At 40.1% G+C, this 25,440-nt stretch overlaps 1 protein-coding gene across 4 annotated transcripts in view; it reads right to left on the reverse strand.

Annotated features, from left to right (window-relative positions):
- LOC139478176 (intraflagellar transport protein 172 homolog) overlaps positions 1-25,440 on the reverse strand; it is a 65,734-nt gene that overhangs the window by 35,844 nt on the left and 4,450 nt on the right. For all 4 annotated transcript variants that reach the window (XM_071260532.1, XM_071260531.1, XM_071260530.1 and 1 more), the window contains exons 6-27: positions 25,234-25,321; positions 24,315-24,529; positions 23,785-23,908; positions 21,843-21,938; positions 21,160-21,321; positions 14,186-14,239; positions 13,005-13,108; positions 12,743-12,828; positions 12,258-12,322; positions 11,412-11,459; positions 10,665-10,730; positions 9,636-9,737; positions 8,667-8,803; positions 8,082-8,189; positions 7,401-7,485; positions 6,662-6,754; positions 5,139-5,216; positions 4,420-4,500; positions 4,052-4,147; positions 3,544-3,615; positions 2,329-2,407; positions 1,229-1,349 (exon numbers count right to left, since the gene is read on the reverse strand). In XM_071260532.1, coding sequence (XP_071116633.1) covers positions 1,229-1,349; positions 2,329-2,407; positions 3,544-3,615; positions 4,052-4,147; positions 4,420-4,500; positions 5,139-5,216; positions 6,662-6,754; positions 7,401-7,485; positions 8,082-8,189; positions 8,667-8,803; positions 9,636-9,737; positions 10,665-10,730; positions 11,412-11,459; positions 12,258-12,322; positions 12,743-12,828; positions 13,005-13,108; positions 14,186-14,239; positions 21,160-21,321; positions 21,843-21,938; positions 23,785-23,908; positions 24,315-24,529; positions 25,234-25,321 — 2,160 coding nt within the window. The remainder of the gene's footprint in view (positions 1-1,228; positions 1,350-2,328; positions 2,408-3,543; positions 3,616-4,051; positions 4,148-4,419; positions 4,501-5,138; positions 5,217-6,661; positions 6,755-7,400; positions 7,486-8,081; positions 8,190-8,666; positions 8,804-9,635; positions 9,738-10,664; positions 10,731-11,411; positions 11,460-12,257; positions 12,323-12,742; positions 12,829-13,004; positions 13,109-14,185; positions 14,240-21,159; positions 21,322-21,842; positions 21,939-23,784; positions 23,909-24,314; positions 24,530-25,233; positions 25,322-25,440) is intronic.

Below are 25,440 nucleotides of genomic sequence, written 5' to 3' on the forward strand. Positions count from 1 at the left end.
CGTAAAGAGAAAATAGGTCATGATGAACAGAGAAAAGCTACAAGGTGTATTACTGTCCCTTTGTACATCTAGTCGAAATAGCAATCTAAGTTACAAAAGAAAAGCGTGAAAACACCACATATCCAGACAAAAGATATCCCCAAAAACTGTTTTCAAAAATGTTATACTTATACAAAACTTATCACCAAATAAGTGCAATATATGGAAATAGCATCACATCTTTTTGTTTAAGACACGGGAGGAAAGTCCAGTCAGATTCAGATATCCAGACACCAGGTATTCAGTTATACAGACCCTTCTTTAAATACCCAAGATGTGCAGATAAACAGGGTTTGGGAGGAATGTACTTTGCAAGACCCCATTTCACAAAGTGATCATAGCGCTAAGGTGATCGTAACTCCCATACTTTGACATACTTACAACAGTCGTAGCGCTAAGGTGATCGTAACTCCCATACTTTGACATACTTACAACAGTCGTAGCGCTAAGGTGATCGTAACTCCCATACTTTGACATACTTACAACAGTCGTAGCACTAAGGTGATCGTAACTCCCATACTTTGACATACTTACAACAGTCGTAGCGCTAAGGTGATCGTAACTCCCATACTTTGACATACTTACAACAGTCGTAGCGCTAAGGTGATCGTAACTCCCATACTTTGACATACTTACAACAGTCATAGCGCTAAGGTGATCGTAACTCCCATACTTTGACATTCTTACAACAGTCGTAGCGCTAAAGTGATCGTAACTCCCATACTTTGACATACTTACAACAGTCGTAGCGCTAAGGTGATCGTAACTCCCATACTTTGACATACTTACAACAGTCATAGCGCTAAGGTGATCGTAACTCCCATACTTTGACATACTTACAACAGTCGTAGCGCTAAGGTGATTGTAACTCCCATACTTTGACATGGACTTACGACAGTCGTAGCGCTATGATCGCTTTGAGGAACAGGGCCCTGGTTTCTATATATCTGTACTGTAGGGAATTACATGCTATTTTGTAATTGATCAAATATTGGTGTTATCAGAGGAATGCACCAGAGTTGTGTAGGATGTCAACGGGTTTGAACCCACTTCTCATCATGATGTTTGCTACCATGGTTGTAGAGGAGAGATCGACTCAGTACATATCTCCACATGGTTGCACTGTACATTACACATTACACTGAATACCACAACCAACAAATATCTGACTTAATACATCTCCCCTTACCCTGCCTCGATGAAGTGGTTGATGGCCGGGTCCAGCTGCTTCTGTGTCACGAGGTAGTCTCCCCAGTCTTCCTCCAGCTTGACAACATCGGCGGGGAACGCATACCGAGCCAGCTCCACCGCTGTACACAAACAACCATCATAACACATACATAGCCATCATAACACATACATAGCCATCATAACACATACATAGCCATCATAACACATACATAGCCATCATAACACATACATAGCCATCATAACACATACATAGCCATCATAACACATACATAGCAATCATAACACATACATAGCCATCATAAAACAAACATAGCCATCATAACACATACATAGCCATCATAACACATACATAGCCATCATAACACATACATAGCCATCATAACACATACATAGCCATCATAAAACAAACATAGCCATCATAACACATACATAGCCATCATAACACATACATAGCCATCATAACACATACATAGCCATCATAACACATACATAGCCATCATAAAACAAACATAACCATCATAAAACAAACATGTCCTCTCAAGCTAGGCTAAGTATACACCTGAAACAATAACACTCCTCAATAATTTAGCTTGAGACAAAACGCTTTTGGGGGCTATTAGGACATTTTGATCATATCATTTACCTGATAACACAAAATGACAATGAGTACTAATATGAAATCCTTAGTCAATTGGGCATCATTGCTAAATCCTGACCCAATAAAAGTCAATTCATCAGACGGCGTCTTACTTTCACAATGAGATGCGTGAGTAGTTACCATGGTTACCAGTGTTGCTGGAATGACTTCATATATCATAATGAAGTACTTGTAGGCAAATGACTGACATCTGCTTGATCAGAATCCTGAATTATCATTATTAATGGTAAGGCAGCACAAATAAAAAGTATGTCTTGCATTGAAAACATTTCTCACATAACCTGATAGGTTTATCTATTTTCACACTTTCGGATGAAATAGCAGTCTTGGATGACCACTGACTATCATCACTGCAATATTTGTTAATCTAACATCACAGTTTTCTACCTCTGAAAAGACAGGCTTGTTGACCATAAGAACTACACGAGACCACTGCCTACCTCTCCTATAGGCTTTGCCCTTCCTGAAGCACTCCATGGCTCTGGTGGCGTCCTTAATCTTCTCATACAGGTCACCAGCCTGTCCAATATATAGCAATGTGTGGAGAATTGTGCAGCAGTTAACAACAGGAAATAACTCATTCACTGTAATAGACACCCTTGGTGCTTAGAAAGTTGACAAAAGGAAAAAAAACCACAAGTTAACTCTGTTGTCAGAGATCGAGCAGTTGGGGACAAAGTTAGCTCTAAAGCCGATGAAACATGATCCTATAGATAACAGATACCAGGCATTAACATGCCCTTTCTACACTGCTGTGTTTTCTGCAAACAAATCTAAGTCATACACAAGAAAATATGGACTGTCAAGTAAACTTTTGGTCTAAGTGAGTGAGCAAGTGAGCATGGTTTTACGCCGCTTTTAGCAATATTCCAGCAATATCACGGCAGGGGTACACCAGAAATGGGCTTCACACATTGTACCCATGTCGGGAATCAAAACCGGGTCTTCGAGCAAACGCTTTAACCACTAGGCTACCCGACCGCACCTTTGGTCTACGTAGGGTCGCTACAAAGATTACATACAGATTGGTCTACAAGATGGTCAGGGGCACTTATTGGAGCAGTTGATGCCAAACTTTCAGAGACCTATTGCTCCTGGATAATCCAGGGTATTATATCTCCGTTCTTTTAAGTTAAAAAATAATAATAGTCTTGGTTCTCAGGCGCCGCCCACATCATCATAAATTCTGTGCATGTTTCGTTTTTATTTATTTCTTTTTTTAAATCTTTGACAAAATTTGGTTATAAAATAGCTTCAACAACAAAAAAAAACTTTGCCCGTCCACTTATTTTTAAAAGCCATTGCCTGAGAACCAAATCTTTTATTTTTTTAAGCCTTATGATAAATACTCTGGACCAAATCACCACCAAAGTTCATTTCAAGGTGATGTCGCCGTGTCAATGATCTCTTGTCACTGACTTAGCACAGAATTTCTCTTGCTCATGAATATTGATAGGACATTTGAAGCATCTCATAATTTGAATCTGGCTCAAAATGAAGCTATTGTAGGGAATGGGTCCAGGATATTTAACAATTATAGAAACGACATATAATACACTGGATTAATAAGGGTGACACCTAACATATGTTCCCATTTTGCTACAGTAATTGTAATTCTGCTACTGTAGGATAAGACTATTTCAAGGGCCACTCACCCTTTCATAGAGGTCTGCCTTGATGAGAGCTGAGGCAATCCTGCTGATAAGGTCGGAGTTTGACATCAGTTCCTGGAGGGAACACAATGGAAAAAATTGGTGCCATTTTGAAAAATACAAAGGTAAAAGATATTTCATGTTATGTGGTTCATAAAGGCTATTCTAACCTACAAAATACATTCTCGAATCATTTAATAGGCATTACTTAGAAGCTGACGGATGACAAAGTAGACACAATATATGGATAACAACTTCTTTATTTACTGTGAAGGCTACATTTCGGTATAGATCCTTATACCATTGATAATCAGCCTTTCTTGACAACTGTACAAGGATCTATACCGAAACGTCGCCTTTACAGTAAATAAAGAAGTTGTTATCCATATATTGTGACTTCTTTGAAAAGCACTCTCACTTGTTCAAACAAATAAAAGAGTCCAGTTTTGAAATTTGAATGCCTCTATCTCGTCACCAGCCTCGCGGTGTTCATCCTAATGTTTCTACTCACATCCCTGCTGGTGGCGAGGCGAGCGGCCTTAGCTGGGAGGCCGGCCTTCATGTACAGGTTGATGGCCGCCATGTAGTCTCCCTCGCGCTCCTTCACCTGCAAACAATTGACAGCTTGTTAACAGAGTTACATCTCTACCTTTTCTGTCACCTTGTGATGCGTTCAATTAGAAAACAGATTATGCCAGATGCCTACAACACAGTTACATTTATAACCTCAATGTCTCCATGTGAACTGTGATGTTAATGTGTGACACATCTTAGCAGAATGTGCGTGAGTGAGGGAATATTGCTTAACGTCACAAGAAGTTTTATTGTAGCTAACAGTGCATTCTGGCAGAACAAAAGATTGACCATGAAGTGAGTTACCTCCCCTGCTGTCTCCTCCTGGCTGGTCTCCATGAGCCACTGGTAGTAGTTCCGCCTCAATGTCTCCAGCTCGGGGTGACTCTGTCACACATTATACACACATAGAGACATATTACACGCATACTTTACACATATAACACGCATACTTTACATATAATACACACACAATACACACATACATTACACACAATACACACACACATTACACACATTACACACAATACACACACTTCACACATAATACACACATATTACATGCATAGTACAAGGGCTGGGACGGGTAACTCGGGTACTCGGGTCAGGTTGGTGATGAGTAGGTCCGGAGTACCAACAGGACTACCCGGACCCATGGTTTGTCACGTGATATATTGTTTCATGACAAAAATACATTTTATAACTACATGGTTACACAACAATTTTAAGTCTCTAATGTTCGCATTTCTTCATGACTATGAACACGTTCCTTCTGATTTATGTATGTTTGAACAAAGCTACATAGTACAAACAATACACACACACTTCACACATTATACACACTCTTCACACATAATACACACACACTTCACATATTATACACAGTCTCCACCCATAAGTACTGAAGGGTGGGACACTTCCAAACTTGTTATGTTGATTTGTTGATATGTTGATTCTACAATAACTATGTAACAGGTCCTACAGAGGGAACATAAGCTTCTGCGAGTGTTGTCAGGATGACCTACCTTTGCCTCCGCCACCTCAATTGCCTCATCCCACATGTGCATCTCCTGGTACATCTCCATCGCCTCGTCGACATGGTTCTGTAACAATGTTTACAGGTGTTCAGACAAGACATGACGACATAGGTCAGGTCATTAACGTCCAGTGAGTGAGGTGGGTTTTAATGCTGCTCCAGCAATATTTCATTTACATAACAGCAGGTCAGGTTAATGTTGGACACAGGTTGAAGATCTCTTCCACTTGGAAAAACCCACCAGCACTGGTGTGAGTGAGTGAGTGAGTGAGTGAGTGAGTTGGGTAACACCCCTTTTAACAGTATTCCAGTTATATCATGGTGTGTCAGCTTAATGTGGGAGGAAAGCCTGAAGTGATGCAGGTCTTAGACGCTTACCACTTTGGTGAAACCCACAAGCACAGGTTTGATGGTGCCAAACCTAGAAACATGATTGAGGTGAACCGGGATTCAACCCACAAAGCACTGGTATGATGGTGCCAAACGTAGAAACATAATGGGGGTGAACCGGGATTCAACCCACAAAGCACTGGTATGATGGTGCCAAACCTAGAAACATGATTGGGGTGAACAGGGATTCAACCCACAAAGCACTGGTATGATGGTGCCAAACCTAGAAACATGATGGGGGTGAACCGGGATTCAACCCACAAAGCACTGGTATGATGGTGACCAAAGTTCATAATCAGGGGGAATCTGGGATTCAAACACATAAACAGATACAACACACAGCGACTATCAGTGCCCTAGACCACAAGGCCAACTGTACTCAGTACAAATGCAGCAATGCTTCAATCACTGTTATTTGCTGAGTGAAGCAGTATACAATTAATGTTTGAGGCAAGAAATTATTGCATATTGCAAAATAGACCAGCTAGAACAATTTCTTCTCTGACACAAGTGTTCAGCAGCAAAACAGCAGTGAGTTGGTGGACTCATGTACACTTCATCCAAGGCTGTTCTTCCAATTTATTACATCTACACATCTTCACCACACTGAGATTCCACTGTGCATGATGTCCAGGGTGCCGTTGTAACTATCTTAGCGATTAGTGATCACAACTCCCTCACCTTAACAAAGATTTAGGACAAGATAAGGTGTTAGGCTAAAACCCAAGAGCAATCTCTGGTATCAGTGACTAGTTTCGAGCTGGCTGTCTCTCATCGGACTCTCATAGACTCAAAGATTACTTTGCCGACATCAACCACCAAAGAGACAAATCCGTCACTACACATTTCAGTGGGACACACTCTACTAGAGAACTACACTATCAAATCATACAACAGCTGAAATGGACCCTGAGTCTGACCAGAGCATGGCCAAACGCCAATCCACTGAACTAAAATGGATCTTTGATCTCAAAACTATCCACCCGCAAGGCATGGACGACAAGATCTAATCCTGGAGGTCCCCCATTCTTTCATAGACTTAGGACAGTCATAGAGCAAAGGATGTTTTGTGCAGGTGTTATTGCATGTTGTCAAGAAACAAGAGAAAGGCTGATGTCTGACCTGCTCCAGGTAGATGGACTCTGCCTCCTTGAACCTCTTCTCCATGATGGCCATACGAGCTCGCACCTTGTAGTGGTTGAGTCCGTCGCCACCCTGACACAGGACACAATCAGAGATGGTAGAGTCAGTTTACTACGTTATTTGTACATATTTACAAGTTCTTCCTAAAGGGCTTTCATCTTGAATGAATGGTGCTGAAGGTGCTGTATAAGCAGTCATAGGGACAATTGAGAATTCCTTATGTCAATGTTTTTAGAACTTTCAAGGTTGGCAGTGTTTCAGAAAATTACTATCCCTCGTTCTTCAAACAATGTGTGTGCCATGACAAACAGGTTTTAACTTTGCTCAGAGTGAGTGAATGAGTTGGGTATAATGCACTTTGAACAGGATCCCAGTTACAAAGCAGCATGTCGGTTTAATGGGGCAGGAAGCCCGAAGTGATGCAGGTCTCAGACGTTTACCACTTTGGTAAAACTGACAAGCATGGGTAAGTTGCTGACAGACCTACAAACATAATTGGGGTGAACTGGGATTCAAACCAACGATCATATTCTGGAGTACCCAAAGGACGCAACTCTGCATAGTGAATTATGCCTTTGTTCAGATATGTAGAAAGCCCTTTATAATGGAGTTATGTTTGATGACCCAAGTTATTTACTGGGGGAAACATTATAAATGTTCAGCCCATAAAAGCTCGCTGAGTATCAGCACATGAAAGTCACGAGAAGTCTGCACTCACCATGTGCTTGGCGGCCTCCTCTGCTATTCTCAGCGTCTCCTTCAGGAAGCGAGCCTTGGCTATGTCTCCCAGTGCACAGTAACACCTGCCATGGCAACCCCAATATGTCAGCACAGACCATGATCAACATCACAGGATGTGTCAAAATCAAAACAAAACACTAAAAAAATTATTATTACCTACGAAAGCAAACATATTGGGGTTCATAAAAATTATATGTGACATCATGACACAACATCGTATTGTCATCCGGATGGCTTTGTTGACATCATTTGAATCTCATTGTGACGTGACGTGCTGCTGATGCGACTTGCTGTCCCAATAGGTAAACACTTTAATTTGTCTCTGTATCATACACGAGAGAGAGAGAGGCTGCTTGTACTAGTCCGGACTGATGTTCATTTATAGTTTAACATGAATACCCCACTCAGACAAAGTATACTGACTCCAGTCCTTGTTTTACCCCCTTAATTTGAGCACCAAGTAGGGTAACAACAAGTACCATCTTTTAACGTCTTTTGGTATGACACGGCCGGGGATCAAACAACGGACCTTCCGCTCTCTGGGTAGGCGCTCTACCACTGAACCACGGAGGCGGTTCAACAATATTCAAACTGTATGACGGATACGAGTAAATACGAGTCTGGACCCACTGACGGAACTTTAAGAACACTGTATCACCTCTCTGCAATGTAGAGCTGCCTGTCTTCCACAGCCATCTTGGACAGCGAGCGCCACATGGCCTCCGTCTCTGACGACATCTCCAGGGTCTCCAAGAAGGCCGCAGCTCTGAACACAAAGAAAACTGAGTACAGAGACAATAGACATAACATGTGATGGGTATGTTATTTTCTGTTTCACACACCTAAGGTGCTACTCATGTGACTGAGGCTAGACCAATTTTCAAAACAATCTTTAGTGTGAGAATCAATTCAAAATATGTTCATAAATTTTGATCAGTCAATAATAAAAGTACCTCCCTCACCTTCAAAACTTCTATTGACTAACATTGAATGATACAAGGACATGTATGGGAAGGAAAACATCACATTATAACAATACTATTGCATTACCGGAGTTATATCACTACTGCAGGAGTACACCAATAGCATTTTGGCAATGGTTTTTGTGACCCCCAAGTCATCCCAAGACATAAACCGCCGTCATATAGCTGGAATATTGCTGAGTGCGGCCTTAAACAACAAACCAACCAACAACCAACCCAAGACATGTCCTATGATAATGACTTATTTTAAATCACCTCACCTTGCCAGATCTCCATCATCAATAGCGGTGCCAAACTCAATGAGTCCTTCATCCAGAGTGTAGGAGATGGTGGTCACACCTTCATTGACAATCACGTCTGTCTTGCCATCGTTCCGTTCAAGGTCAACAATATCACCCTGGGACAGATAAGAGTTGAGCACACAATATAGTCTTGATTAGCCATCTTCCCGAGGCAAGGGAGTTAACTGACTTTAAAAGTCCAGTTTCCACCCTTGCCGAACAAGGCTGGAATTTCTGGGCTTGACCGTAGCACTGCCAGTGGCTATTACGAGTTATGTCCCTTCTAAGTCCCCCAAACTGACCAATCAGGCTTCACCTCTCATATCAATAGCGTCTGCTTCAAACAAGATGGCGGCGTCCAGTCAAAACGATCTGATTGATAATCAAGTTCTTAACTGTAATTACTGTCTTACTCCGCGGAGTGCATCAAGTCATGGGAGTACCTTGATTAAAAACATGAAAAGGCTTGGAATATACATGTATACGTTGACGCTAAATTGATGGTAGGCATGCTTTGGAAATCCTGCAATTGACCGAAATCTGCACGGCAGTTTAGGAACCAGATGTCGATTTCGTTACAAGATTTTGATTTGAAACTCCATAATTGCAACCTAGTTCGGCAAAGGTGGAAACTGAACTTTTATTGTCAGTTAACTCCCTTGCCTTGGGAAGATGTGATTAGAAGACACTTTAGTTTGACCAGAGACCATATAATAATTATATGATCTCTGGTTTGACTAAGAAAGGTTATAAGAAAAATACCCTTTTTCAAAAGGTTTTCACCAGGAAGAGCACCATCAGTTAAATACTAGTTTTTGGTACTGTTTCTAACCATTACAAAACAAGTGGCTTGAACAACAGAACCATGCCTCACACAAAGTCTAGCGAGACAGGCCATGTCCGCTCATCTAACTGAGTTTTGAGGAAACTGATGGCGAGACAACTCACCTTCAGGGGAAACATGGTGACCCTCTCCGGGGCGTCGATGTTGTACCACACACAAAGGTTGCCACGATTCTGAGCCACAACCACATCACTACTGGGTACCCACTGAAATGTGAAAAAGAAGATTGTATATATATATCTTCAAATGTAGAGAGAAGTCATTATTTCTACAAACACATTTTCAGCTGAATGCAAAAGTTACCTTGATGTGTTTAATTTTATCAAGGTAATTCTTATTGTAGGATATATGTGAAACACCAAAGTTGCACAATATCATTTCTTTAGACAGGCAGAAATATGTAAGTACAAGAAGACAAAGTCTTTCATATCCCCCACATCATGTTTTGATTGAGTAAGTGAGTATGGTTTTACCATGCTTTTAGAAATATATTCCAGCAGTATATCACGGCGGGGGACACCAGAAATGGGTTTCACACATTGTACCCATGTCGGGAATCGAACCCTGGTCTTCGGCGTGACAAGCGAACGCTTTAACCACTAGGCTACTGACCGCCCCTCATGATTTGATTGGGGGAATAGTTAGAAACAAGGGCCACAACTCTGAAAAACATTTATTATCAATTGAGGTTTTCAAACTTCATACCATATTCTTAATTTAGCTCAGTGATGTATTCAAACTGTCATCTGTACTAGTTACAGAGAAAACTTGTCCCCATTCGGGAGTACAGTGCACTATGTCCGAAAACAAAGCAAAAGTCCACAACTCTATAGAATGTTATTTCTTAACTCATGGTTTCGGCCTTGAACTACATATGTATTCCTTAATGTCATCTTTCGATCCACAGCTCTTCCTGATGGACTGACAAGCCAGTGATTGATATCATGAGCAACATCCTTGCTGTCAGGGTACAATGAAATGCATTCAATAAAGTCAATGACCAACTGTTCAGGATCCAGATCCATTAAGTCACCTCAATTTAATAAAAGCCGAGGTTGCTGGGGATCAATTCTGACCGGGAATCCCCATGTCAGAGGTGAGGGGTCAAACCTAAGAGGCACATGTCCACATACCTGGACATAGGAGCAGTAGTTGAGGATGCTGGACTTCATCTGCGTCTCCATGTCGTACAGGTGAAGCTGGAGAAGGAACATGACCATACAGATACATACTCTTACACGCCAATTGTTTCAATGGCATTCTAGAAGTTTAACATAACAAACGTTATATTTGGGATATTGTGTGTTCATAGCTCTCGGCCATGGGAGCCATGCCAATTTACACTTGTCAGAGGGGTACACAAAGTACGTGATCTAGACTACCAGTTGTCATACTTTGATTTTTGTGGAAGCCTCGGTGGCTGAGTGGGTTAGATCGCTGACTTTGTGTGCTGGCGATAAGGTGCCTTGCTCTGGCAGTGTGGGTTCGAATCCCGGATGGAACTCAACCAAAAAAAGTACTTTCCTAAGAAAGTGTAATCCCAACTATAACATTTGTTACATTTGACCACTTTCTAAATGGCATTGTGTGTTCATTCTAGAAGTTGAGTAAATGAGAATACATCAAACTTTATGGACAACAACTTCTTACACACCAATACACAAGATTTCTTACCAGTATATAACATATCTATATGAACTTAAAGACTACTATCTATAAAAACATAAATATGTGAGCAATGCAAAACATACATTATTGAAGTAAACCAGCATTTATTTAAAGATCAATATTTATATTAATCGTTATCACACACTTTTATTCTTCACTACTTGTTTCCCTTGGTGTGTAAGTCGGTCATTGTAATACAGTGCTTGACTTACTTTCAGTTTCTTGTCTCGGAACAGAAGCTTCCTGCAAGTCTCATTCATCTGAAACATTGATGCATCTCACTTACAAACAAATACAATGCCCCTATCATGCATTTAATCAATAACTACAATTAGGGCTGGTACAGGTAACTCGGGTACTCGGGGCGGGTGGGTCCTGAGTTGGACCTGGGTACCCACAGTACCTGGGCCCGTGATTAGTCACATGATATGTTTAATGAAAAAAACTCACAATAGCTCAATGGTTACACTACAAGTAGTGAGTGAGTGAGTGAATATGGTTTTACGCCACTTTTAGCAATATTCCAGTAATATCACGGCGGGGGACACCAGAAATGGGCTTCACACATTGTACCCATGTCGGGAATCGAACCCGGGTCTTCGGCGTGACGAGCGAACGCTTTAACCACTAGGCTACCCGACCGCCCCTACACTACAAGTAGCTAATGCCGCATTTCCTTCTGGCGATGCACACATTCCTTTCGACTGTATATGTTTCAGTAAAGATAAAGCTTCCGTCAACTTCAGTGTACCCATGATCTGATTGTTTGATACACATATGTATCGAAATAGTTTTTGCCAGGGCTGCGTTAAAACAATTCCCAGTCAGACATTTTGTTCCCAACTCTTGAGACCTACAGTGGGTACCCGGGTAGGGTCGGGTAACAGGGAGACGGATACCAGGTAGTAATTTTGGACTCGTCCCATACTACAATATATGTTAAAACAGAATAAATTGTGCCTGTTACAGTTCTATCTAAGGAACTGAGTGAACTAGCCAGTAAATGCCATCTGCTTTCCAAGCAATATTGATAAGTGAATGAAACTGGATCTACATACCTCCAGCCAGTCAATCTTGGAGTCGTGGCTGATCTGTCCGAGTCCCATCCCGGTAAGAAGGTCCACTGTAAACAGAATACAGATTGAAAGGTAAGTTTATCCAGAGTTAGCTCCCCTTGACTGTTTCCTCTACTGGATGAGTACCAATTTAGCTTTCACATCTTCATCTTATCAACATTGTGCCAATATCACAACTAGGAATCCAACACAGTGTTTTACATAGAGCAACAATGTGGGGAATTGAACTTGGACCTGTAGGGTTATCATCAAAAGCACCAACCAGGGACTACCACAATACTTCACTTATCTCATAATCCTGCATTTACAAACTTCGGAGAATTGTCATCTGGTAAATAATTCTCAAATTATTCTTAGGCCAACTTAATCTTAGATACAATATTATCTACATAAGGATGAATGAGTTCCCTGTCAGGTGCCTATTGACATATTTTCTTGTGTGAAGTGTTGTGTTGAACTGAACGTACTGATGGCCATGGTCTTGAGATCCACCAGGTAGGCCATCTTCTTGTTGTCGGAGACACCACGCTGTTTTCTCTCATTCAATCTCACACTGAAAATTTCAATAGAAACACAAGTCAATATGAAAGCTCATCAGAAGTTCATTAGAAGATGTATTTAGGCAATAGAAAATTTGCTTTTCAGGAATTTGTAAACAACGATGTGGAAAATGGTTGAAAACCTCCAATACAAAAAGTGGCGGAGATTCAGTGAAAGTGTTCTAAGTACCTGATGAGATGAGGGTTCATGAACTCTGTCCTCACACATCCTAGAACCTCATTGGCTCCATATTCGATGAGAGATAGCTCTCCAGCATTGAAGATCATGCACACCTGAATGAACAAGACTTTGATGTCAATTTGAGATATTCTCTTGGCAGACCGAAATACTTACAGTAAACGGTTATAACAAATTAAAATTAGTGGTTCGTTATAACCATAGTTTACTGTACTTTTATAACGAACATGCTTATAACAAACTGACATATATAATGAACTGTTTTTAGTCCCGTCCATTTGCTGTAGATATGCTGTATAAATGCTCATAACAAACTATGGTTATAACAAACAAAAATTAGTGGTCCCTTTGAGTTCATTATAACCGTAGTTTACTGTAGTAGCAACGAAAAGTTTTACAGTGCTATCATAAAGTATATAAAAGAATGACTGTTTCTCAGGCATATCAAGAAACGGGTGTAAGGTTTGTTAACGATGTATTGTACAGGATATCAGTTTGTCAGTGAGATGTGTCAGCTTAATGTGGGAGGAAAGCCCAAAGTAGTGCAAGATGTAGCACAGCTCTGTTATCCAGACCAACAATCACAGTCGTGTAGTTGGTTGGTTGGTTTGTTGTTTAACGCCGCACTCAGCAATATTCCAGCTATATGACGGCGGTCTGTAAATAGTCAAGTCTGAACCAGACAATCCAGTGATTAATATCATGAGCATCGATCAACGCAATTGGGATCGATGACATGCATCAACCAAGTCAGCGAACCTGACCACCCGATTCCTTTAGTCGCTTCTTACGACAAGCAGTCGCCTATTACGGCAATCATAGGTTTCTGAAGACCTTTTCTTCCTCGGATCTTCATAGGTAATCTGCTGTGAAACAAGCGGAAGTTACAGTCTTGTAAAGTAATCTGGAATGGTTGATAAATGAATACTGGCACACCAAAGAATCTTAGTTTAGATCCTTGGGTAGCAGCATTTGTACAGTAAAAGAATTTGATGGTTTCTTAAAAGTCACCAAAAACATTCAAAATGTCTACAAGCTGTACAATTGTTCAGTCTAATTGTTTTCAGTCTGACTTGTGTTGTCTCCATCCCATGCATTAGCAGATGCTTGAGTTGTATGGACAAATTCCACACAGCTGTACCTTGAAACGATAAACAACATCAACAACTTACACTCTCGTTATCAAAGTAGTATTTCTCGTTGCCACCGGATGACTGCCATGGAATCTGTAATCAGAGATGTAGGTTATTTGATAGTTAAATGTTTCAAATGAAAGTTATTTTTTGTCTTTCCTCTCCAAGGAGGTATCAAACAAGATGCTGCTAACACAAGAGGATAAATCAATAAAACAAAATGAAAATTCTATCATAGTCATGAATGATATCAAAATAACATAAAACATGATAAGTGAGATCAAATGAGATTAGTAACATGCTGAAAACATTATATAATCATCTCAAAGTCATGGCTTTCTGTCGGTGTTGAATGTCTATTTAAACGAAAGATATACCGTATATCGCTGTGTATAAGGCGACCCCACGTATAAGACGACCCCCCTGTACACGCCTTAAAAATCAACCCAAAATCCTATACTCCGTGTATAAGGCGACCTGGAATGAAACTCGTCACAAGTCTGACTGATATACCGGTAGAAGATTTAACATGCGCTTGCAGACTGTAGCGTATTTCGCACACGGACATCACAAGTTAGTTAGTTACTTTGGAGATTTAACGTGCGCTTTCCGACTGGTGCGTATTTCGCACACATCACAAGTTGTTGTTGTTGCATTAGGTGTTTAAGAGGTCGCCTTCTGCCTAGGCAATTTCGGCTGACCTGTCCATCTTTGGGACTCCTGTGTGTGAGAAGGGTTCACATATCTATTGTGATTTCGGTGTTCACATAATTTCTGTTTTTGCATTGATATGATTTCTATTTTTTTATATTGATATGATTTCATTTTTATCCTTGGCTGCTCTGTTTATATACGTTCGAGCAGCTGTCCATCTCTCAGAAATAGAGTTAGTTTGGCCTTCGCTATTGCATCTCTTGGCTTTAGGAGATCTATGACAGATAGCGGATCTAACTGCAATTCTTGTTTTAACCTAGCCCGGGCTGGGGCATGGTCTTGACATTCTAGTAACAGGTGGTCAATGGTTTCAGCCTGATTGCAAGATGAACAAACCTTGTCATAGTGCTTTTTGTGACCAAGTCTGAGGCGTGAGATAGCAGTTTCAATTTTCCTTTCATTTGAGTATGAGTTTTTTGTTGGACCTTGGGTTGAATTTTGTATAGCCATCTGCCGATCTTACTTGCGTCCCATTGGGCTTGCCATCTTTTTGCTATGGAGGCTTTGATTTTGCTTTTTATCTCTAGTTTACTAAAGGGAATAGGCTGTATATCCGCTTTGTCTAGAGCTAGCTTCGCCAGTGAGTCTGCTTTTTCATTTCCATGAATATCTATGTGAGAGGGGATCCAACACAGCTCCACCTGTTGCCCTTGGTCCGATAGTTTTGTATATTCGTATAGAATATTGTTGACTGTGTTTGGCCTGGAGTTTGAGTTTCTCCCACTGATGGCCTGAAGTGCACTTAGCAAGTCTGATAGGACGACTGCCTTTGCTTCCGGGAGTTCCGGTATGAGTTTGAGTGCATGATGAATTGCCTCCAATTCAGCCGTGAATACTGACTGACCATCAGGCAAGCGAACTGAATGTGCTTGGGGTTTGGAGCTGTGGATATGGATCCCGTAACCAGCACTGTTGTTGATAGGATTCTTGGATCCATCAGTGTATATATGGGCCCAGCTGTCCCAGGTAGTTTGAATTTTAGTGATAGCTACTGATCGTAGTAGGGTTGGGTTTTCTCTTTTAGTGACTTCTGATGTTAAAGCAGTGTCAACTTTGGGAGTTTGTAAAGTCCAGAGAGGGTGTAACCCTTTGTAGTGACTTTCTGGAGGCTGAATGTCATCGCAATTGTGACTTCGAATGAGTTCACGTACTAATATCCCAGATGGCTTTAGTGAGGGATTTTTTCGAGGTAGGGCTTCATCTCGAGCGTTTTTGTCTTGCCATATCTTTTTAACCAAAGGGTTTGATGTTCGTCCCCAGAACGATAATATTGCCTGCTCTCTTCTTAGTTTCAATGGGAGTTCTCCCGTTTCTACTTGTAGTGCTTCTAGTGAGGTGCCTGTCGCTGCGCCTGTGGCCAGCATTAGGGCTTTGTATTGTATTCTGTCTAGGCGCCTCAAGACAGTATTTGATGCTGAGTGAAAAGCCTCACAACCATAGTCAATTTTTGATCTGATAAGAGCTTTGTAGAGGTCCAGCTGAGTGTCCCTCGATGTGCCCCAAAATGTGCCTGAAATTGCCCGTAATACGTTCAGGTCTTTCTGACATCTGTTTTCCACATATTCTATATGCTTGCGCCAAGTGAGGTGTTGATCAAGGATAACTCCAAGAAATATTGCAGATTTTTCGAATTTGATAGGTTTGCCTTTTATGGAGACACGGGGTATCATAGCATCTTTCCCCCGGCGTTTGAATAGAACTCCAACCGTTTTTTCACTTGAAAGGGTGAATCCCCATTTATTGCACCATTGATCTACTCCGTCCAGGGCTGACTGGAGTTTTTTTCTGATTTGTGAGATATCTCTGTGCTTTACCCATATTGCTCCGTCATCAGCGAACTTAGAAGTTTGGGTAGGAGAGTTGACATGGTCAAAAAGATCATTGATCATGATATTAAACAGGGTTGGGCTTATGATGCTGCCTTGTGGCGTGCCTCATCACAAGTGTGCACACAAACCTTATATATGCAATAAAAATATGTTTATCTTGCGTTGTTTTTTTTTCTACAATGATAGGTCGCGTGTGTAACTCCATCACACGTTGCCATTTTGTGTTTACACGGTACGACACCAAATTGGTGCCCGTAAAATAAAATTCATTTATGAAGTAATAACATATAAGAGACAATGGTGTGTAATTTAATCGCCAATTAACTATGTTTTCTCCCATAACAGGGCTTGATCTTCAATCGCCAGCAGTGGTTTATTCGCAGTGGTTTATTTTTTTTCACCTAATCTGATTGGCTGCCTGAGAGTGGAGAGTTGTGTCATCGTGTTATGATTGGCTGGCTAAAAATAATTGACGGCACTATTTTCGGATCGGGGATACCCGAGGTCGTCTAGTACAGGAAATCCCCAGCAGGCAAAACATTACCGTAGTGACAATGTTTCCATTGCCGAAAGTTGATGACCGAAGGAAAGTTTGTGGGGGAAGAAGGGGTATGATATATGGAGATATATCACAGAATTTCGGCTTCCCAAAGTACCAGATTCAGTTGCAGAATGAGAAGACGGTAACCGAAGCGAGATACCGCATCGATATCACGGGACCAGGGGAGCAACTCCGGTACATTTTTTACTGGGCGTTTTCAAGGCTAATAACAAAGCTCATGAAACAGTTAATTAATTCATGTAAAAATACCGATGAAATAGTGAAACAAACCATATTGTTTGGTATTTATAAAAAACAACAACTGTCAACCACATAAGAAATGTCACCTTCCAACAAAGTTTTGATCTAGAGCCGATCGATCAAAAACATATTTTATAGATCTATTAAATTAATCGAGACTTAAATTTCATATTTTAAGAAAATAAACACTCAGATAATTTGGATCTAGAGCAATACTCAATTTTAATGCAGGAAACGATCAATCTTTGTTGGACGGACCGTACATCTCACGACCAAGATGTTTTGCAACCACAGCAGTTGTTTCCCCTTTCAACAGGTGGAGTTTACCAAGATCAATATAATTAATGTATTTTGGCCTATAATTATTTGGTATTTTTTAAACATTAAGACTTCAATTATTTAAACATACTATCTCAGGACAATTAAGAAACTCATTATGAAAAAAACAACATTACCCCGTTAAAACTTGAATATATTAAGTCATACCTAAATCTAAATAAACTCCAGAAAGTAATATATGTATTTATATTTTTTCTTAACTATTTTGATTTATTATAGGGAGCAGACAAAATGATGAAGATAAAGATAGTGGGCACCAATCAACCTTTTTTAGGTATTTTTTTCAAAAGCAATATTCTTTTTTTTCAACAATGATGTACATTTATGCATCTTAAAATATATTGTGTATTTTAGATAGGATGAAACTCAATATCACAGTCAATTATTTTCAGAATTTACAGACAATACAGAGTATTAAGATGTGTAGAATTAGGTTTGTCTCAAGTATATTCTTTAAACCAAAGATTTATTATTTACCATGATTACTGAAAAAACCCACTTCTTTAGAAATGCATTAGGAATGTCTAATTTTAATTTAAATACTTTTTGCCAAAAAAAAATCACATATGAACAGGTCACTCAAATACATATTTATTATTATGTCTTGTTTTCATGAAGATAAAATGAATGTTTAAGAACATGTTAATTTTAAACTACCTTATCAGTAAGTCTTAATTCTAATCTGATAAAATAACAAAAGAATAAAGTTTGGAGGTAACTGTTGCAGTAAAATTACAATGTAAAATTACAAGGGTATCAAAATGCAAATATTTGTAGAATTACTGAAATGATAATTTATTGTTTACATACTATCCTATGTATTTATGTTTCACACACAAAAAATTATTGTGCTTGTCAAATTCACATTGTTTCTTGTCATTCACAAATATGGGGAAATTAGATGACTCATTTAGTAACATTTGGTGTCATGATGTTAAATATTATGTTCAAAAGAAAAACTGTCAACTGAAAAGGGGTTTTTTTATATCATAAAAACACATGGGCTCACAATGTTCAGGAACAAAAAAAATTGTAAAAAAGATGACATGAAATATTCATCATTTTACACATTAAATTATTCACTGTAAAACTAGTTTTAAAGAGGTAAATTCGTCCAAAAAATTTACAATCCATTGAAGGATTTGAGAAGATGTAATCAGCTGATCAGTTGCCTGAGTTGGTAATATTATAAAATCTTGCCTGATCAATCCTGCTGACAGTTCCTTTGGGCACTTGTTTTTCGTTAACAATAGTTCACAATATATAAGACAATATTTAATTTCCTCTTAATTGGGTTTATAACATTTGTTTCTAGCGAACAAATAAACGAATAAAGTATTTACATACACTAAAAAGTGGGCCTATTTAGTGTTGCGCATTGACAATGATAGTCACGACGAGACGAATGCAAATAAAGTTATGGGCCGAGAAATCCAAAACCATTAACAAATATCAAATCACATTACTAATTCTCAAAACGTTACCCCCATCAGCTTTTAAAAGTTAACAAAAAACATAACACGAATGCTAACAAGTGGCTTGCCTGTCACGGAAACTTCGTGTGAGTTGTCTTCGCTAGAACCTTTTTACCTGTTTATGTTACAGTTGTCTTACTGAGCATATTCGAAAACGAGGCTGGGGGGAATCCCGAGTGGTTCCTAAACACGGGAAATCTTCAACTACGAGCTCGACTTTTTATGGCGTATTGTTATGGGAGAAAAAGGATTAACCACTGTGTTCGGTTGTTACCGAAAAATCTACACACTCGTGATTAATCTGTCACAATTAGAACTCGGCAAAGCCTCGTTCTAATCGTGACAGATTAATCACTCGTGTGTAGATTTTTCGGTAACAACCGAACACAGTGGTTAATCCTCTATGTAACTAACTAGGCTTATGTTTGCTTCACATTCAGCGTGTTTATTCCACAATCACTTGTACACACCGTCTCCGACACTTGTCAATACAACTGTAAAAACAGCGGGAATTGATTTCAGCTTCACCGGTTATCACATGTTAGGTCACATGTGCAATATGCAAATGCTTACCGATACTTCCGGCTCTCGAATTACGGATGTTGATTGTTTTACCGTGTCAGGTGGTTTGACAATCTGCATCGAGGCGAGGGTCATTTCAACTTTATTTGCAGAAATTATTAAACTTTATTCAAGGAAAGAGATACAAATCATGTTTATGTATGGAAAACGTTATTGGAACAGTTATTTAGGACGAAATGCGAAGTTTTATTGTCAAATGCTGGGCTGGCTATCGGACGCCGGTTGACATCGCCAGTGGAAAAAAATGTGAGATCTTCGACTCCGTGTATAAGACGACCCCCCTTAGCCCCCCCATTTAAGGTACGAAAAACTCGCCTTATACACAGCGATATACGGTACATCATTGTGTCCCCAAAGTCATGCTTTCTGTCGGTGTTGAATGTCTATTTAAACGAAAGATATACATCATTGTGTCCCCAAAGTCATGCTTTCTGTCGGTGTTGAATGTCTATTTAAACGAAAGATATACATCATTGTGTCCCCAAAGTCATGCTTTCTGTCGGTGTTGAATGTCTATTTAAACGAAAGATGTACATCATTGTGTCCCCAAAGTCATGCTTTCTGTCGGTGTTGAATGTCTATTTAAACGAAAGATGTACATCATTGTGTCCCCAAAGTCATGCTTTCTGTCGGTGTTGAATGTCTATTTAAACGAAAGATGTACATCATTGTGTCCCCAAAGTCATGCTTTCTGTCGGTGTTGAATGTCTATTTAAACGAAAGATATACATCATTGTGTCCCCAAAGTCATGCTTTCTGTCGGTGTTGAATGTCTATTTAAACGAAAGATATACATCATTGTGTCCCCAAAGTCATGCTTTCTGTCGGTGTTGAATGTCTATTTAAACGAAAGATATACATCATTGTGTCCCCAAAGTCATGCTTTCTGTCGGTGTTGAATGTCTATTTAAACGAAAGATATACATCATTGTGTCCCCAAAGTCATGCTTTCTGTCGGTGTTGAATGTCTATTTAAACGAAAGATATACATCATTGTGTCCCCAAAGTCATGCTTTCTGTCGGTGTTGAATGTCTATTTAAACGAAAGATATACATCATTGTGTCCCCAAAGTCATGCTTTCTGTCGGTGTTGAATGTCTATTTAAACGAAAGATATACATCATTGTGTCCCCAAAGTCATGGCTTTCTGTCGGTGTTGAATGTCTATTTAAACGAAAGATATACATCATTGTGTCCCCAAAGTCATGCTTTCTGTCGGTGTTGAATGTCTATTTAAATGAAAGATATACATCATTGTGTCCCACTACTAACCTCACTGAGTTTGCCAGAGGTCAGATCTCCCAGGAGGATGGTGTCCGAGGTGTGAGCCACAAGGTAGCGGTCTTTACCCATGATACGAACCTCATCAATCTCATAACCATAGAAAGACTTGAGCACCACGCGCTGGCCACTTGACATGTTCTTCACTATCACCTGATACAGACATTACAAACAGATCAGACAAATCCATATAGACAATGAGGGAGGTGAGGTGAGGTGAAATGGCGTTTAACGTCACGTCCAATATTATTGCACTTATATAGCAACGTGCATACACATGTGTGTATGTCTGCTTGTACTAGACTGGACTGATGCCGATTTTTATGTGCTAGCTCACTGAGATACCATACTGCAGTTTAACATGAATACCTCACTCAGCCAAATATGATATATAGTCCTCAGACCAATCTCAATCCATTCCACCAACCACATGACACATGACCAGTCCCTGAATTGTTAACTATGGATAATTGTGATTACCATGCCTAATTTCAGACACATTATCAACAAATTCTATCATGTGTCAAACCAAAGTGAATCTATGATAATGAGGACCTCATGATATTGAAATTTTATTTAACTTTCAGTTATCTTAAATATGCATTATCAGAAGTTGGTACTTTTTAGATCAGAGTTTTACTTGACATGGGAAATCCAACAACACAGTAATCTACCTGACTCAGGCCCACGTGAGTTATTTCGAACTTGTTCTTGTAGATAGTTCTCTTCAGGCAGCAGTCAAACAACTCAACTCCTCCACACAAGGTTCCCTGTTAATCAGAAATCTCAAAATTACTACACACGAGAACTACACACGGGAACTTCACACGGGAACTTCACACGGGAACTACACACGGGAACTACACCATGTACACACGGGAACTACACACGGGAACTACACATGGGAACTACCCACGGGAACTTCACACAGGAACTACACACGGGAACTACACCATGTACACTCAGGAACTACACATGGGAACTACACATGGGAACTTCACACGGGAACTACACACGGGAACTACACACGGGAACTACACCATGTACACTCAGGAACTACACATGGGAACTACACATGGGAACTTCACACGGGAACTACACACGGGAACTACACACGGGAACTACACACGGGAACTACACACGGGAACTTCACCATGTACACACAGGAACTACACATGGGAACTACACATGGGAACTACACCATGTACACTCAGGAACTACACACGGGAACTACACACGGGAACTACACATGGGAACTACACCATGTACACACAGGAACTACACACGAAAACAACACACGGGAACTACACACGGGAACTACACATGGGAACTACACCATGTACACACAGGAACTACACACGAAAACAACACACGGGAACTACACATGGGAACTTCACATGGGAACTACACACGGGAACTACACACGGGAACTACACATGGGAACTACACCATGTACACATGGGAACTACACATGGGAACTACACCATGTACACACAGGAACTACACATGGGAACTACACATGGGAACTACACACGGGAACTCTTACAAACATCATGAAACATTAATAGGCTGCAGAAAATGCTTTATCATGCCTCTAGATCTTTCACATTTGACAACATATGGAAACGAGCTTGAACATGGGTTTCCAGCTTCTAAAAAACAATTCACCCGAACACATCCCAACATCACCATGGTCACCACCCAAACAAATGTAATCCTGTGCATAGCCACCAACATGACCTGGTCACATGAATACCCCTGCCACATCATTCTCTTTGGCAAAGCTAAGAGGCTAAAGGAGCTGTGATGAGCAGTAAAGAACAATTAATGCAGCATACGACTTATAATTGATCTGGAAGGGGTCTCCAGCAACTTGATTCAATAAAACAGGTCGTAGCACTATGTCCCACAAACATTAACACATCTCAATAATCTCTTTAACACATCATCAAGGCTGTCAAACCGCCAAGGGAATGAAACATGCTAAGACGCAAAGAGGAATGATGAACAATATTCACGAGAGAATCTTCGAACCAATACCAGGTAGTACATGCATAAAGCAGAGGTGAGCGGGTAAGGATTCAGGAAAACATTGAAATGTCTGCGCCTTGCAGCGACTTCGATATTGAAGACCCAAATCTCTACAAACGAGATAATCCACCCTCCGATTGGGTACTCGGTCTGGGAACCAGACTAATAAAATACATTAAACACAGGAGCTTAAGTTGCAGGATTTTTTCTGTATATACAAGATACGTAGTACAAGGGAAAACTGGAGATGGTACACACATCAACTATCTGCGCTAGTGTGCAGTCGACGGTTGCTGGGATGTGTTTGGGTGAATTGTTTTTTAGAAGCTGGTAACTTTGTTCAAGCACGTGGAATGAAAGAAGAATCGAAAGAAGAAGGAAGAAATGCATAGTGTGAGATAGGATACGTATAAAAAATTATGCAATTTCCAATACACACAATAAATACAATCATATCCAAGGCTCCATTTCACAAAGCAATCTTAGCTGTAAGACACTTGTAACTTCAATAAATTAACATGAAACCACAACCGTCATGGCTCTAACAGCGTCTTGTGACAATATTTAATCCATCAGTTGTATTACCGCAGTGACTTTGGATCCATCTTTCTTCCAGCACAGAGACGTGATGGTGTACAGGTTAGGGATCTCCTTCAGCTTGGGCTCGTCCCACATCTGCTTCCTGGGGCTCCAGTTGAACACTCGCAGTCTGCGGAGGAGGAGGAGGACGTACATACAATAGCACTGCCACGTCATATACAAACTGATGTAACGACTTGTTGTTTATGAATCAAGGATTGTAACCAAATAAACAGTTGTGTAACCAAATAAACAGTTGTGTACAATCAACCTGGGAAAGGAGCTTCCCTACAATAATGTATTCCTTGATGCGTAAAATACTGGAATACAGTATTTGACTCCTGTTGGACTTGGAATATTAAATGATGCTTTGTTTTGTTTTTTTAAAATGGAAATAAAAATGAAATGTCAGTGAACTTTATGATGATGTGGGCAGTGCCTGAGAACCAAGCCTAATATTTGTTTTAGCCTAACCTAATCAAACCTGAAATGTATACAAATCAAATCTCAGCTAACAACAAAATAATGAATCCTACCTGTCAAAACTGCCAACAACAACAGACTGTCCACTTGGGGAGCAGATGGCGGTGGTGAATTCATGCTCCTCATCGTCCCGCGTGTAGTCGAAATGCTGGAAACTACGTCCATCGCGACCGTAGGCCACGATACGCTTGTCGCAACCAGCAGCTACCACTGCATTCTGGGAGAAGGCCAGGGCGTACGGAGGACAGGAGTGGGTGCAGATCTTGCCCTACGTAAAGTCAGTGAGCATGTACAAGAAATACATGTAGAATAACAAATTTCAAGAGTTATGTCCCCTTGACCCTTTGTCAATTTCAGAAGTTGATTACAATTTGAAAGAAGCAGCGTTGCTATCATAACTGTCAATAATTAAGTCTAGACCTAATTATTAGGAATGGGTATTAGATGTTTACAGTGTATCACAATATCTTGCAATATGTATCGCGATATATTGTATAATTCTAAATTTGGAATTCAGAAGCAATCTGATACATAAAGGTATGAATTGTATTTCAAAAATGGAACAAAACAAGATGTTGGTACAACATGATGTTTACTCAGTAAATAAATACGCAGCTATCTTGGGGCCCTGGATGCATACTCCGGGGCTGCGAAGGCATTTGGCAAGTTCATAACATTAAACACATCATAAAAATCGCTATTTGAAATCACCCGATATATCGAGCATGGAAAAATGATATTGTGATACGTATCATGGAAAAAATGTACCTACAAGTTACTGATATACAGATAATACTGCACACCCTTACTAATAATGATTTGAATTTAGCCCTAACATACCATGGAGTAACAACTACTCCCATATATATATCTGTATATAAGTGGAAGAAAGAGAGCACTTCCCTAATTTCTGTCTAAATGATGAATACCATAACCTATTTCTACGAAACCTGCATTAATGTTAAATACTACCTGACTGTCACCAGAGCCTTCATCATCAAAGAAGAATCGGACGATGGAGCCATCAGCGTGTCCGGAGAGGAATCCCTTGCCAGATGGGCTGCACAGGGGAATAGGATTAGGGATTTGGGTAAATTTGACATATTTATGAAAACTGTTCTATTCAATTAGAAAAGACATGGTCAGAGTTTTGTCGTGTAGCCAGGTCAGAAACTATCC

The sequence above is a fragment of the Haliotis cracherodii genome, unplaced genomic scaffold (assembly GCF_022045235.1).
Source record: "Haliotis cracherodii isolate W230 unplaced genomic scaffold, xgHalCrac1.p SCAF_4, whole genome shotgun sequence".
NCBI classification, from domain to species: Eukaryota; Metazoa; Mollusca; class Gastropoda; order Lepetellida; family Haliotidae; genus Haliotis; species Haliotis cracherodii.